The sequence below is a fragment of the Myripristis murdjan genome, chromosome 14 (assembly GCF_902150065.1).
Source record: "Myripristis murdjan chromosome 14, fMyrMur1.1, whole genome shotgun sequence".
In the NCBI taxonomy this organism is placed as follows: Eukaryota; Metazoa; Chordata; class Actinopteri; order Holocentriformes; family Holocentridae; genus Myripristis; species Myripristis murdjan.
In genome coordinates this window covers 16,247,635-16,263,182 of record NC_043993.1, presented here as the reverse complement: position 1 = coordinate 16,263,182, position 15,548 = coordinate 16,247,635, and the positions used below count along the sequence as shown (strand labels likewise).

Sequence of the window (15,548 nt, the reverse complement as noted above, 5' to 3'; positions counted from 1 at the left end):
ACTGCAACTTAAAATGATGAAGACTAGCATCTGCAAATCTAATATAAATTGTCTCAAAGTATCCTACGAGACGCACACACACAATCCTGGAGACACAGTCGAAAAACTGCTTCTTCCCAGTCAAGCCACACACACTCACACCTATAATAACTGAAGGCTGTATGCAAACGTCACACCAAACTCAATTCAAAATTCTTGCAGTTAAAGTCTTTCTTATCGGTAGTCAGCAGAACTTGTTGTAAGACCTCTCTCTTACAAATCTCTGGTGTCTTCCAAAAAATCCAGCATATATATGATTCAAAGAGTAGTCCATTATTAAAAAACTTAGTAGGTCATTAACGTGCCCATAACCCCTCACTCCTTACCCTTTTTCAATTTGAGTGTAGTTTTTCCAGGAATTTTTATTACATAAATAATTACACATTTTCAATAGGCATGTTACTGAGAAGCTCCAAATCAAATACTAAGAAAAAATAAAAATTAAATCAAACATTTATTCAGTTTATGCCTTACCGCTTAGCCAAATACACATTAGTCAAGTGGTCTTTTATTCTCAAAATAATGATGGGCAATTATAACTTGACCTAAAGAAGAAAATAACAGTCCACCAGTTGGAGTTAAATGGATAGCACTTAAGAAGGAACTGAGTAAACTTGGCTAAGACTAGAGGTGCACCCAGCACTACATGTTAGTTGGGGGCCTCTGGTATACGACAAACTCGATGTCCCACCTTGATCTTGACCTTTGGTTTATTTTCCTAAGTGGATAAAAAAATTGTCCCAGTTATCTTAGTGACAAGCAAACATGCCAGTTCCCACAATACAATGGAACAAAGGAAGTCCAGTTAACAGTTTAGAAAACGCCAGAGAGTCCTAAGACAGGTATACACCTTTAATTTAAGATACCTGCCATTATGATTTGATTTACAGGTTTGAAACTGGCACGCAAGCTGACTGATGACATTTTGTTGTAACTTGAAGGGGCAGATGGATTCTTTTGGCCCTGGATCTACACAGAAATCATTTGAATATGACTGAAAATGGACCACCAAAGATGAAATGATTAAAAAATTTATTGCAGTAAATTACAGTTTATAACAGTGAGTAGAGCACAACAAGGTGATCTATAGACCTGCACATCTGCCATCTTTTATCTTGTGGTGTACATCAACCTTGTACTTCCATTACCTGCAGTGAGGCCAGCAAACTGTGACCTTTCAGTTATAAGGCAAACAACCAACACAAATTTAATTGTCATGATTTTAGAAAGGCATTAATAGGTAGTATTTTCCCAGTTTTATCCTTATAATAATGCATCTATTATATACCACTTGCTATAACTGCTGTAAAATGACATCCAAGATTTACTGTATGTTGAGACTATGCCAGTGCTGGCATAACTACCACAAATAAATACATGCAACATGTTAATTTTTGTCAAACAATACATCTTGTCTGCACTGTAGTGGAGTTTTGTTACTGGATCTGTCCAGTAAAGTGGCAGCATCAAAAAAGCAGGTCAGACACCTTGCACACCTGCACTTGGCAAAACAAAGCAATTCTGGTTAGTGAGTGAGTCAACTGTTCTCATCAAGTTCATGTTGTTGATATTTCATGAAAAAATATATAATTTTGCATGTTTACAACAAGGTCCTGGGTGAAAAACATGCGATTCTGTGTAGGGAATTATACTGATATTATATCAACATTGTGAAAATTAGATATGAGTAGACATGAGTCATCTGTTTTAATTTTTTCCCCCATTGGTACCACTGTAACGCCGTGAGGGCACTTCTGAGTTAGTTAAGGTCCAGCAGCAGACGAGCTAATGTGTAATATGAAGGGGGTGGGAGGGTGACTTTTTGAGGCAGCTTTCAGTTATAACAAGAAAGAAAGAAAACAAGAAAGAAAGAAAACAAAAGTTGAGACATCAGTAAAGCCTCATATTTTGAAAGATACATAGTTTCCATTGGTGTGTGTAATATGTCACTCCAATGCTCTTGGCGTGCTGGAAGTACATGTTGTGTTAATAAAAACAAGGACATGGTTTTCCTAGACTTGTGAACTATAGTGCCACTTGGCTGGTCTGTGTCTGGATGTTCATCTTGTGGTTGTCCTGCCTGCTCTGATCGGTCCTGGCCTGAGTGACTGGCCCTCACAATTTTGGACGGGCTTTGTTTTAGACAACCATGATAAAAAAAAACAGGGGTGTGACTTTCAGCTCATCATGGCTCTTCACAGCTCTTAAGCAAATCCTCCAGGAATACAACCACTACCTCTTTACCGTTCTCCTCATCTTGTTTTCCCTCCCCCTCCACTTTCAACCCCTTCAGTCTATTTAGGGTTTGCTGCAGACCTCCGATTCTTTGCTGGAGGTTCACACTGTCCCTCTCACCATCTTTCGCTCCCTCTGCCCCGTCTCCTGCCTCTTCTTCTCTAAGGTATTTGATCAGATGTTCCTTGATGCCCGTCCCCTCCTCTCCAGCCAGTGATGCACCGAGGGCTGGCATGTCTCCTGACTGGCTGACACTGAGCAGGTGTAAGAGTGCTTGTGAGAGCGTGTGTCGCAGGCTAGCACAGTAGCGGTACTCTAAAAAGTCATTTGTGTCTTCGCTGTTCTCAAGTGCTGTAGCCAGGGAGCGCCACACACACCTGAATCGCTCAAGGTCTCCATAGCAACCTCGGTGGGCGGGAACAGAGAGGGCAGCAGCAGATTTGATCCGCACCTTAAAGTTCTTGCAGGAAGTGACCACAGAGCAGAGAGCGGAGAAGGCATCACAAGACCATGGAGCCGACTCTTTGGAGAGAGAAAGGAAGAGAAAAGGAATCACTTAAAGGTAACAAAACTTCTTGGCAGGGTTTTATTAAGCTTGCTGTGGCTGCTAAAGTAGATTTAGGTCACAGGAAGTGTCTTTTCTACCCAGTCTAATTCTATGGTGAGAAGTGTGTGTGCACATTTACCGAGCGGCAAGGCAGGATTTCTGAAGGCGTTTCCCAAGGCATAACAGGCATTCCATCGCACCTTCATTGTGGCCTCTGATTGGACAGTTTGTACCAAAGCACGGACTGCATCTTCCAGCGGACGCTGGAACACAGAGCGGGTCAGCTGACTGTGACGCAGGAAATGAAGCAGGTTCCCCAGCGCTCGCACTGCATTACACTTCACCTGGGGAAAGGAAAGGAAAGAGGGCGAAAAACCAAGATGTAACCAATCAAGAAGAGGTACCCAATCAAGAAGGACAAGGAAATTATGTTATCACAAGACAGAGATTTGTGAATCAATACTGTAATATGATTTTGTACATGCGTTCAAACATCAGACAAAATCAGAGGAGCATTTTGTCCACCTGCCAATGGCCGGTGCACATATGCCAAACCTCAAGGGCTCTAAACACTTGTGCATAAATGTTTGGGTGCTCTCACCCTGTCCTTGTCAGCTGAGCCTCGGGTGGCAGCCTGTAACATCTTCAGTATCAACATGTCTGATAGTTCCTCCTGGAAGTCCACACCTACACTCTCCCTGAAAAAGACAAAGATAACCAAGAGAGAAATTAAAGAAGAATTCAAAAAACAATTTGTACATTTATCTGTTGTGTATGCTTGTTTAGAACCCATGCATGAAATGACAAAATACCCATTTGTCAGGTTTCTCACCCAATCTCACCAGCTGCATCAAAATCATTTATGAAAACTCTTAGAATTTCTTTCCTATCTTACCCTCTCCTCTGATTACAAAAAATATCACATACAGTGTGTTTCAAACTAAGAACTGTCTTTGAAATTAGTCATTCTTTCCTGTTTTTAAAATGGAGAAAATTTGATCCATGCTTCCATTTTCATCATAATTTAGCATTTCCTTACATGTTGACAATCAGTGTATCTGTGAGATTGCCAAGGGACCAGGCTGCCTTGGCACGGACGTTTGGAGATCGATCATCTAGGGCGGCGAGGATGGTGTTTGCTGTATCAGCCACAAACATAACATCCTGAAAAAAGAAAATGACTCAATAAACATCCTGTAAACCAGATCCTCAGGGCACCTACACATTTCCAATGCCAAAATTTCTGTTATTTTTCCAGACCTTGACAAGATTTGAAGACTTTGGTTGGTATTCAGTATCCTTATAATTGGTTTACAATGTAACTGTAAAGGAGGTCATATAATTCTATGGTTGAAGATTACTGCTAAAGTATGTGATATGGCAGTGGATATACAATAGAGAATGTCTTCTCATGTATGTTTTGGGACTCAGCAACAAATCCCAAATCATTACATATCCTAAATCTAAAATCCCAGTCTAAGTCTAAGTCTAAAACTTTTTTTGTTATACAGTTCCAAAACTAGTCAAGTCTAGATATTGTCCAATTCACTGTCTATTCTTTCCAGACCTTTTTTAAACCGTACAACCCGGAGGTAAAGAGTGAGAAGGAGGTGAGTCACAGACGCTGTAGTCCCTACCTCTCTCAGACAGGGAAACAAGATGTAAACTCCCAGGGCTCTGACCGCTGCAGTCTTCACCAGATAGTTTTCACTGTAGGTCAGCCCCAGGAGCACAGTGATACACATCATCTGGCTCTTGTCCTTAAAAAAAAAAAAAAGGTACAATTATATGTTCAATTCAAACAATATTTAATATTCGCTGTGCTGAGACACAAAGTGTCAAATCCAAAGGAGGACTCACAGGAAGCTGTGCAAAGGCCTGTGGCAGTATGGTGGAGAGAGTATCACAGGCGCTCGTCTGCAGTGTGGGATGCTGCTCATTTTGCAGGGCTCCATTCAGCGGCCCACTCAACACTTCGGACCAAAACTGCACCACCTACATTGTTCACACATATACAGTATGCAATCAAAAACAAGTTTGTATTTCAGTTATTCAAACCTGTGGGCATGTATTCATTTTATACCATGCCACAGCCTGGCAAGATCTGCTCTAATCAAACCTTTACCTTTGAATTTAGATTTCTTGTTTGTGTTTTTAAAGCAGCATCGATGACACGACCATGTCCATTCCTTTAGGTGTTAAATCTCTCATACTGTTTTGTGGAAATGCATTTTCACATTACACATTGTACTATAGGGTGCAACTCCCATGTCAGTATCTTGTCTATATAATACAAATGATGTTATTATGCTAACACTGAAATTTCTGTTCCATTTCTGTTGTTTTCAATTTCTGCTGTTGATTACCATGTGATTTTTATGTTGATTAAACTCTGCATTGCTGTTTATGGCGCTGTACTGAAACCACACTGTAGCAGGTCAAATTTTAAAAAATTATAACAAGTCAGTGACCTGCTCAAAGATATTGTTGCTGTATTGATTACACAGCAAAAATTCAGATCACATCTCTACACATTTATATATGCATATGATTTTGTACTATACACTATTTTGTCAATTTAGCAATGCTTTTTGTTGATTAACACTTCCCCTGCATTGCATTTAATTTAACTTAACCTGTAAAATCCTGTGGTTGTTTGCTGTTTCTGTGGCCTTGTCTTGTCATGCCAGAGCTGATTTTAAACATCTCTGTTTGATAAGCATTTAGCCTCTAAGAATGCACAGGCCTATTTAATAAGAAGGATCAATTGGCCTCTTCCTGTATAATAATTTAAGTTTTGGTCATACAAACCTTAGATATTTAACTTCCTCTGAGTAAATTAACACTGGTTCATCCTCACGTTGCATATATACACACAGTATAGAAAAAACCTACCTGACTCATTGGGATCCTGGAGCTCTCAGGAATGCTGCTCTCTGCTCGGTATTGCTGGATTATTCCTGTCCCCAACTCCTCCAGCAACTGATGGAAAAGGGATAGACAAAGATAGAAGAGGCATACATATTTGGATTAAAAGTAGTATGTATCATTTGCAGATGTCAGTACACAGAATTAGCCTTTGATAGATACAATGACATGGTGTATCATTTGCGCTTGGCTTTTTAGGGACAAAAAATACATAGGAAAGCACCCTTTCCAAAAACAAATGCATTTCGAGCTGGGGACGTGACAGACTAGAAGGCTTTACCTTAGCTCCATGGAGTTGTATAGAGGGGTCCGTCTCACCAAGGCAGCGGGCACACATCTGTCCAATTTCACACAGACATGCTTGGGCTAGAGAGAAGTAGCCGCGTACCAAGTGAGCTAGAACCTAAAACACACACAATAGACAAACAATTAATAAAAGCAGCTCTAGTCTTTGAAGATCTGTATTTGAAGACATCCTTTTTTAATTATTTTAAATTTTGTGTCTAACTGATTATCACTCACCTGCAGAGCCTCAAGCCGGACAGGGGAGGGCTCTAAGGCTCCTCCTTGTCCTGTCCCCTCGCTGTCTGATTGGTCCTCTCTGGGTTGAGTCACCAGTGCAACACACAGCTGCAGTAGCCAGGGTGGCCCAGTCTCCGCTTCTGCTGGTGTGTGAGGAACATGGGGTGAATATGTGTGTGTGGGCGTATGCGAGTTGTGCTGGGAGTGTGTGTCTGGCGTGCGAGAGGGTGAGGACACTCCGTCTCTTTGCCTCCAGCTGAGCGCAGAGTCCTGTGGTGTGAAGGAGCCGGCCCTGCCACCTCCACCCTCTGGCTGTCTAAGGAGGAGCTGCACCTCAGGAAGAGGGGCCTGTGTGGTTACCAGAGCCCCGAAAAGTGTCAGGACGGACACACGCACATTCACGTCTGAAGACAAAGAACAGCAGTGGGGAAAGACACCCATTTTACAAACTGGAACTGTAAAAGTTGTGTGTGCAGTTATTGTACAATTCTATCTTTTCACTGGCAAAGATAAAACACCGACCTCTGTGGCGCACGTAAGGACGCATCTGTTTCCAGAGCGGACTGAGCAGACCGGGTCTCAGGCGGTGATATGGTACATTGGCCACCAGGTAAGCCAGACACTGGAACACAACACATGTAGATATACAGTAAGGACATCTCACTTGCTTGCCCGAGTTGAGGGCCATCTAGAATGTTGTTTATCTGTAGAGTTTTTCTTGTTCTCGGAGAGTCTGACATTCGGGAGCCTTGTTTTCAATTATGTTCAAGTGTAGATGTGTCTGGGTCTTTCTCATTCAGTTTGAATCATTATTCACTTGTAGGTGATTCAGTTAAAGAAAAATGTTTGCTTTTTTTGGAGTGACTAAATTTGAGTCAAAAGCAATTTGAGGCAACAATTCAATTCAGTATTTTTAGACAATATTGCTCATTCACAAATAAACATGTTCAGTAGTGTAAGATAATTATTTTTCTTCAAATGTAAAAAATAAATAAGTCAGACAACAATAAAGTTGCAGTTTTTAGTATCCATTTTTTAAAGGAACAGTGAATGAATCGATTCAAAAATTAACATAAAGCAAATAAGTAAATAATTCCCTTTATTTCCTTTAGCACATCAATTAACTTGACTTAGCAGAATTTTTAATTGAATGCAATGAATAAATCATTACACGGCCATTTCATACAAAACTGTGATTAAGTTGCATGATCAATGGTTAATCAAGGATCAAGGTAGTGGTCAAGGGGCAGAAACTGGTTAATGCTCACTGGCTAGGTGCCGGTACATTGTAAATAAGATTTAACTACCACCTTTGAAATAACAGAGGACAAAAAAATACAATAAGGGTATTTTTAAAGAGCTCTCTATATTCAGGCAGTGGGGAAGAACAGAGAAAACTCTGCTACCACTGCGCACAACTACAAGTGGACACAGGCCAGTGCTATCCTTGATGTCAAACCTGTAAATAAAATGTGTTTATAGAGTGTGTATTCTCATACCTTTATGACCTGTGTGAGTGTGTGTGCAGAGGTCTCTGCCAGCAAAGCCAGGCTGAGAGCGCGGTGCAGCTCTCTGATGGCAGTCGCCAAGGAGAAGGAGAAAGGGGTGAAAGATGTGCGAGGAGACGCCGTGTCTTCAGCTACGCCCAGGAACTGACGGGAGCCATCCAGCATGGCCGACAGCACCTGAAGCGCACATGCACGCACCTGGAGGGAAACAGAGGAGGCAGATGTTGCAGACACAAATGCATAACAATATTAAAGTACACCTGTTGTGCATGTAGATATTGTCCTGTGCTGCACATAAACATACAATGATGTAGGAAGTTTTTTTCCTGAAATGTAAAAAATGTGAAAACTAAACAACTGAATTACTTTAATCTATCTAGATAGATGGAACACGTCGTGATTCAAATCAAATCAAACCAAACCATCACTGAGCATTACAGAGCTGGTGGAATATAACCATAGATACTGAAATTAAATTTTCAATGAACACGATGATCAAAACAACACTGTTGTTTTAGGCCACATTCACACTAATACATTTGTTTTAAAATGCAAAACATCTGATACATTTACTTCTAGCATTAATATAAGTTTGAATCATAAAAACAGAATGGAATTAGAACAGACATTCACATTCAAATCAACATAGCAGGATCGCCAGCGACGGTCATTTTTATTTGAAACATTGCCATTGCAAGATAAGGTAACTTTAGTGACATAAAAGATGAGGGTTGTAAAAGGCTAAGTTCGATATAAACAGACTTCCAGAGAGTTGTGGATCAAGGCAATGTTTTGCAGTAACAACTAAGCGAGCAGTATGATGCATGTGTCTTTTTGTGCACTGTCTCTACTGCCTTGCTGCTAGAGGGGAACTGAGGATTTTACAGACTTTATGGAAGACTGAATGAATTTTACAGGCCACCATCAAAACTAACAACAATCACCATTTTCTTTTTAACTAGTCGAATGACCATGGCAAACACTGTCCGTTCTACTCCCATTCAATTTCTGTAAGATGAATAGAGTAAAGCAGCTAATCATAAAGTCAATAATTATGATGGTTTATTTTGCAGGATTGTGGAGAGGGGGCTCCTGTAGCCCACTGTGCTTCTTGGATTAACTGTGTCAGTGCTGGGCTGTAGACTGCTCTGTGTGTATGTCTGTGAGAGGATGATGTTTCTTTGTTGGATGGTTAGGAGTCCGGACAGGCTGTGGATGTAATGGATGCTGACAAAGTCGGAGTCGACATGACATTTTTGTGGCATTGTTTTGCCTTTTGAATACTCCGGGGTTGCATATGAGGCGTTTTAAAATTTGGACGCAGACACACATGTTCGCCTCGTGATTGGGTCTTCTTAATCATGAGGTGTCGTTCATCACGTGACCACTTACCGGAAGAAAACAAACAGTGCCAGTCCTTAATAGCAGTTGTTCATTCAACATGGATAACGATTTGCAGGCGTTGCTAGCCTTATTGTCTATGGTCGCAGCTGTTGTGCAGTTAAATTCTGCATTTTATAATGCTACTATTGCCTACATGCGCAGGAGACAAGCTATTGTTCGAGCGATTTGCGACAATCCCCGTGTCCAGCGGCGTTACCAGCCCTACATAGAGCGCCGGTTTTGGGTGAGGCCGGGAAGAACCAGTGCCTGGTGGGATAATTTTATTAGTGAGGTTGTGGCTCCTGAGGAGTGGCGAGAAAACTTTCGGATGTCCAGATCGGCCCTGGTCAACCTCAGCGAACGGCTGCGTCCGCATGTGGAAGGAGTAAAGACGCAAATGAGGTCGCCCGTGGATGTGCTCACAAAGGTAGCGTGCACCGTGTATTATCTGAGCGACGAGGGAAAACTCCGGAAAACCGCCAATGCATTTGGACTATCGCGACAAGTTGTTTCGGTCATCGTCCGACAAGTCTGCAAGGCCATCACCGTCTTTCTGGGTCCAGACTACATCAAAACACCGAACACGGAGGCCGAGGTGAAGGATCTCGTCTCTAACTTCTACCAAACACACGGACTGCCACAATGCTTGGGGGCGATTGACTGCACGCACATCGAAGTAAAACAACCCCCGACTAAACCTGCACACTATATCAACAGAAAGGGCAGACATTCTTTGAACGTACAGGCGGTGTGTGACTACAAGTATAATTTCATGGACGTTACTGTCAAATGGCCGGGTGGGATGCACGACGCGCGCATATTTACCAACTCGAAACTGAGTGGTGACCTGAAGAACGGGGTAATTCCTCCTTGCCCTACAGAGCTGGTGGAGGGCGAAGATGCTGTCCCCGTGTTTCTTGTGGGTGACCAAGCGTATCCCCTGATGCCGTACCTTATGAAGGAATACCCCAGTGGCGGAGTTACCCCACAGGAGCATCATTTTGGCCGATCGCTCTGCAAGGCACGCACGGTGATCGAAGGTGCATTGGGACGTTTGAAAGCACGGTTTGCGGCTTTGAGGAGGTCGATGGACATAAACATGGAGGACCTCCCTTTTGTTATCTATGCCTGTTTTGTTCTGCATAACTACTGTGAAGTTCACAAAGAAACTGTAAGCGAACAAAGCTTAAATTCTGCTCTCCAGTTTGACAGGGGCTTCCAGCCACCAAGCACAGCCGCTGGTGTGAGAACAGACAATGAAACCGAGGGGGAACGAGTAAGGCGTGTGTTGACCAAATTTCTTGACCCATCATGTAGTAAAAACTATGATTTATAATTGTTAATTGTTGGGAGAGAGAGAAAGAGATAGACCTAGGCTACAGTAACTTAGTAGCGGCATGTGGGGTATCTCTGTTGGTGGCTACTGTAAATAAAACCACTTTTTTGTATCTGTGTTTGAAAAATAAAATGTTATTTTTTTTTACTAAATGCTTCTCTGTGAAAAATTGATTGTATGGGAGAGGTCAAATATCAAACAAGACCTTTTAGTATTGGAAGAAAAAAACAGGAGAATTCAAATGGTGCAAGTGTGAAACTGGCACCTAAAATATAAAATAAAAATAACTATAGAAATATGAAAACACATAGGGCAGCACACATTGTCCAATAAAGCAAGTGTGGCAAGTACTGTGCTTCCTCCAAAGTATTTTCTGCAACCAGTGTTGACAGATTAGGTTTCAAATGCAACTGTCAGTGTGTGAAGCAGGGAGTTGTTAAAATGAACGTGTGTGTTCAGTGAGCCATCCCTGAATGAGAAAAGATTTTAAATATGCTTTGAAGTGAAGTTTACATTTTAATAGCAAACTCAGCTCTACTATTTGTGCCATTGTGAGTGAGTGCTGTACCTTGGGCGAGGGGTCCTTCAGTATGATGGTGAGGAGAGTGAGAGGTGGCGGTCCTCCGATGGGAGAGTCAGGGATAAAGGAAGACCAGTAGCCATATAGAGTCCGCTTCTCTACTCCTTTCACTACCGCCAGTAGACAGTGGAGTGCACCCTGACGCACACGACCCTGGTAAAGTCTGGAGGAAAAAATACTGAGGTGATGACCACCAAGTCATCTGTCTTATTGCATCATTTACACTGAGGGAGTTCTACTAGAGAGCAGTAACTTCTACTGTTATCAGTTTTTTTTTAAAAATGCCAGTATGGACACTGATGCAAGTTACTGAGGTTAAAGTAACTCAGCATGCTACACAAGCAGGACCAGTATGAGGGGCTGAACATATCATCAGAATTTTATCATATTTTAACTAACAAATCTGAATTTTTACATACTTTTGAGCCTTAATTTGTAATAGGATTTTTTAAAAAAAAATATTCCATAAGAAAGTATATATTCACCTAACCAAAGATTTCCCATTGCAAGCTCTTGATAGCACTGACAGCAGAAATTTTACTGAATTCACAATTTAGTATAGAACCCAGCAAAAATCACATCATATTCATTTTAATGATGTTTTAATGATGATTTTTTTAATGATGTGAAAATGAACTATGAATTTGTGATTCAAAAATCATAATTCCAATCACAACTGCAGTATCTGTCAAAAAAATCAAAATAAGTAAAAAAAGAAAAAGACATACAGTTAAGCTGTATTCATAAGTGCTCATAATTACAACACAGTATGTGCCTTTACCCCAGCATGTATTATGCTAGTGATAAACCAATGTCCCTGGTGACTCTAATATGTATAAATGGGATGGAGCGTACCTCAGTTTGCTCTGTGCTCCACCCTCTGGGTCTGAAAACTCAGAGTCCGAACTGCTTCGCTTCCAGGAGGGGTAGAGAGAGGGAGCAGAGAGCTTAGACCAGCACTCTCCTTCACTTCCACCTCCCTCTCTTTTTCCTCCTCCTCCACCACCGCCACCACCTCCTCTCTGATGCGCAGGCCCTGCCTCTCTCTCATCTTCCTCTCTTTCATCCCCTCGATTCTCCTCTGTGCCCGTCTTCTTCCCCTTCCCTCGGGATTTCCTCTTTTTATTCTAAGGACAGACATTACACCCACATTGTTTTTCAAACTGCTGATTTTTAGGTGGAAGCCACCAATATTGATACCAAGGGACAGAAATGCCTGTCTTACCCCTGATGCTTTGCTTGTCGTGGCAGCTTCCTTTGGTGGTTCAGGGGGTTTTGGAGCAGAGAGACCTTCATACTGAGGAAGAGGAGCTGGGTAGAGCACGGCTGGCCACTCCACACTCACACCTGGAGCTCCCTGGAACATGAGCCTCTGTGAAATGCATGATAAATGTCTCTAAATTATCACTACGACATACACCATCATAACCATGCATAAAATAATAACATAATGATAAATGATACGCCACAACAAGAATCCATAACTTTGCACCTTTATTGTGGCCAGTACAGACCCAAGCTCTTCCCCTCCACCAAATCTCCACTTCCCACTTGATAAACACCACTGAAGTCCCTTCAGTGCTGCTTGGATCACCTGGACAGAGGACAAACGAGAAGTGAGTCACACACTGCATGACTGAAGGTGATTTTTCCCCCAAAATTTTAACTACTATACAGCCTTAGTCCTTACCATGCAGTAGAACAGCTCGTCAGTGTTGGGGGGTTTGGGAGCCTGCAGTGTTTTGAGGAAGACTTGGAAACATACAATTCTGTACTGATCGTCCAAAGGTGGCTGACCAGGAATCCTAAATGGAAACACATCCCCACCACACACACACACCTACCATTATGACCAAGAATTAACATGATAAACACTGCATTTTGCAACAGAAGCAACAATAATCCTCCTAACTAACTTATTACTTCAAAGTAATGGACACTTTAGGTAATACTAGTCCCTACACAAATATGGCTAATGAATGGGTTCAGGATGCAACTCCTCAAGATAGAGAAACATCACACACCGACAAACATACCCATTTGGCTACTGACTAATGAGGATGCTAAAACCCACCTGAGACAGATGTTGGCCATACAGGTAAGGGTAACGCGGCGTAACTCCATATCAGGCTGAGATGGAGAGCTATACAGCAGCAGGACTCCATCTTTACCCAGTAACTCATTCAGATGCTGCAAACAAGGAAAACATCACTGGAAACTGGGCCTGTTCACATAATTGTAGTAACATTCAGTTAACACATATACTGCAACACACATTCACAGCACAAAGACCTACCTTGTGGCACTGAGGTCCATTCCCATACACAATCGTGGAGAGCGCCAGCAGGATTTCTGAGTGTGTCCACGTGCTGCACACACTCAGTGCCTGGACAGTATAAGTCACCAGTACGTCCAGTGTCTGCTCATCCATTATTACCTGGTGTTTAAAACAGAATACCAGATATCATTCGAAAAGATTATTTTTATATAGCACCATTCATATACACACAAATTTGATTATGATTCTGGGAACACAGAGCAAACCTCTCCCAGATGACTTGAGGGCTCTGAATGCCTCATAAGGTACAAGTAAATCAGAGATGTATGTAGGCCCAGGACCATTTAGTGTTTTGTGGACAAGTTTTAAGATGTTAAAGTCTATTCTTTGACACAAAGGAAGCCAGTCCAGTGATTTGAGAATTGGTGTGACCTGCTCCACGTGGTATCTCAAGGAAATTGAATCGGGTATACTGGACTTAGTTATATGTCTTAGAAGACATTTCGCCCCTTATCCAAGTGGCTTCATCAGTTCATGCTGTTTACTAGACTAGAGTGGTTAATCTGATGGTGTCAGTGAGGACTCTGGCAGCACTGTTCTGAATGAGCTGCAGCTGCCTGGTTGTTTTTTTTTTTTTTTAACTCAGGCCTGTGAAGACACCATTACAATAGTCAAGCCTGCTGAAAATAAATGCATGGATAAGCTTTTGTGTATCATTTTGAGGCAGAAATCCTTTAATTCTCGCTGGAAGAGAGGAAAAACAGGCATTGGTGATTGCTTGATATGCACTGTGTACATGTAATTTGTAATGTATGCGTATTTTTTATTTATTTATTTATTTATTTTTACCTTTAACTGGTTGAGGAGATGGTGCACCAGCTGACAGAGTTTGATGACTAAATGCTCTTGACTCAGCGGCACAAGACAGCTCGCATGTTTTAGCAGAACACAAACATCCTGAAACAAATGGGAAAAAAAAGTCTGAGTACAGGAACAAACAAAACATGGCCACCACAAACATCAACGTACACTGGTTGACTCCGTGAAAGTCAATAGACCCTTGATGCTCATGCTAGCGTGGAGAAATGATGATATGACATTTAAATCAACCGTCACATTGTATACAGCCTTAAATCCGTTTAACGCACACCTACTCATTAATTATCCCGGTGATACCATGGTTATATGCCAAGAACTTAAAGGAAAGGTGAAAAACAGTATTAAAAAAAAAAAAAAAAAAACGCCACTGGAGCGTTAGTTGATTATGTCGATAACTCAGCTGTGCTTGCCGGGGCGTTGACAGCTGTGCTTTTTAATGTTGCCATGGTAACACCACGTTGGGTAGAATGGTGATTAAACCTGCAACCTGTGCAACGCTTGGTTTTAACGTACAGTTGCCAGCCAATCAGAGAAGAGTATCCACCCGGACCACTGTACAAAAGTAAATAAGTTGGTTAACTGTCACCTCACTGTCTCACCAAGTTGGGAGGAAAACGCCACTATGACAGCAAAAGGCTTATGTCGATTACCTCAGGCCGGATGTTGATGCTGGGATTCATGGTTTTGTTGTAGTTCTCAGACATGAGCTGGTCGAACAGCAGGTTGAGCTCCTCTCTGAGCTGTGCCGAGTCTCCTCGCAGGGATCTGAGCTTTGAGGCGCACCGGGCAAACTGCCTCTCGGCGTCCGACTGGGAGTTGAACTGCCAACCCTCCGTGCCAAGCGGAGTGAACGGGGCAGCATCTGCGGACAAAGGTACAGGGGGAAACACAGGGGCACATGACTGGCCAGAAGCCGGTGGTGGCATCCCTGTTCTAGCCGCCATCTTCTGAAAATGAACGGAAATATGTTTTTTTTATTTCTTCTTCCTCCTCTTCCTCTTCCGGTCGTCTTCTTATTTTGGTTGGCATCCCGCTTTCACATGCATTACCGCCCCCTAGGTACAACTACGAAAGTTGATCAGAGACTAACATTGTACATTTCTAACAATAAACTAGTTAAACCCTATTTGACTGTGAGAGACATCCCCTTAATGATTGTTAAAATATGTTGTAGTCGTTTGGCGCACTGCTGTCTGCAGGTAAATGCAAACATATATATTGGTGATCGGACAATGCAAACTCCACTTCTTCAACAAGGGCGGCGTTTGTGCTGTGGGGGCCTCTGGGCAAAAATAATAATAGATCCCCCCGAA

At 42.1% G+C, this 15,548-nt stretch overlaps 1 protein-coding gene across 2 annotated transcripts; it reads right to left on the bottom strand.

The window, feature by feature from the left end:
- Nucleotides 1–1,053: 1,053 nt before the first annotated feature.
- On the bottom strand, nucleotides 1,054–15,181 carry heatr6 (HEAT repeat containing 6). Of its 2 annotated transcripts, none has more exons than XM_030068372.1 (20): nucleotides 14,886–15,181; nucleotides 14,206–14,313; nucleotides 13,375–13,515; nucleotides 13,153–13,268; nucleotides 12,769–12,883; nucleotides 12,571–12,672; nucleotides 12,304–12,450; nucleotides 11,934–12,205; nucleotides 11,067–11,241; nucleotides 7,771–7,977; nucleotides 6,794–6,893; nucleotides 6,272–6,675; nucleotides 6,030–6,152; nucleotides 5,717–5,803; nucleotides 4,682–4,816; nucleotides 4,459–4,581; nucleotides 3,861–3,985; nucleotides 3,423–3,519; nucleotides 2,961–3,165; nucleotides 1,054–2,796 (listed from the first exon to the last, which is right to left on the bottom strand). In XM_030068372.1, the coding sequence occupies exons 1-20, from the start codon at nucleotides 15,177–15,179 to the stop codon at nucleotides 2,225–2,227; spliced, it is 3,648 nt and encodes a 1,215-aa protein (XP_029924232.1). In that variant the 5' UTR covers nucleotides 15,180–15,181; the 3' UTR covers nucleotides 1,054–2,224. The 2 variants fall into 2 exon arrangements, with proteins under 2 accessions (XP_029924232.1, XP_029924233.1); XM_030068373.1 differs by having other exon boundaries at nucleotides 12,304–12,435.
- Nucleotides 15,182–15,548: the final 367 nt, after the last annotated feature.

Bases quoted from the DNA above. Each gene is read 5' to 3' on its own strand.
- heatr6 (XM_030068372.1), bottom strand. From the start codon at position 15,179: ATGGCGGCTAGAACAGGGATGCCACCACCGGCTTCTGGCCAGTCATGT. The intron at 12,884-13,152 runs GTGGGTTTTAGC...GTTTCCATTTAG, and splicing joins ATGGCCAACATCTGTCTCAG to GATTCCTGGTCAGCCACCTT. The intron at 12,673-12,768 runs GTAAGGACTAAG...TCCTCTGTCCAG, and splicing joins ACGAGCTGTTCTACTGCATG to GTGATCCAAGCAGCACTGAA.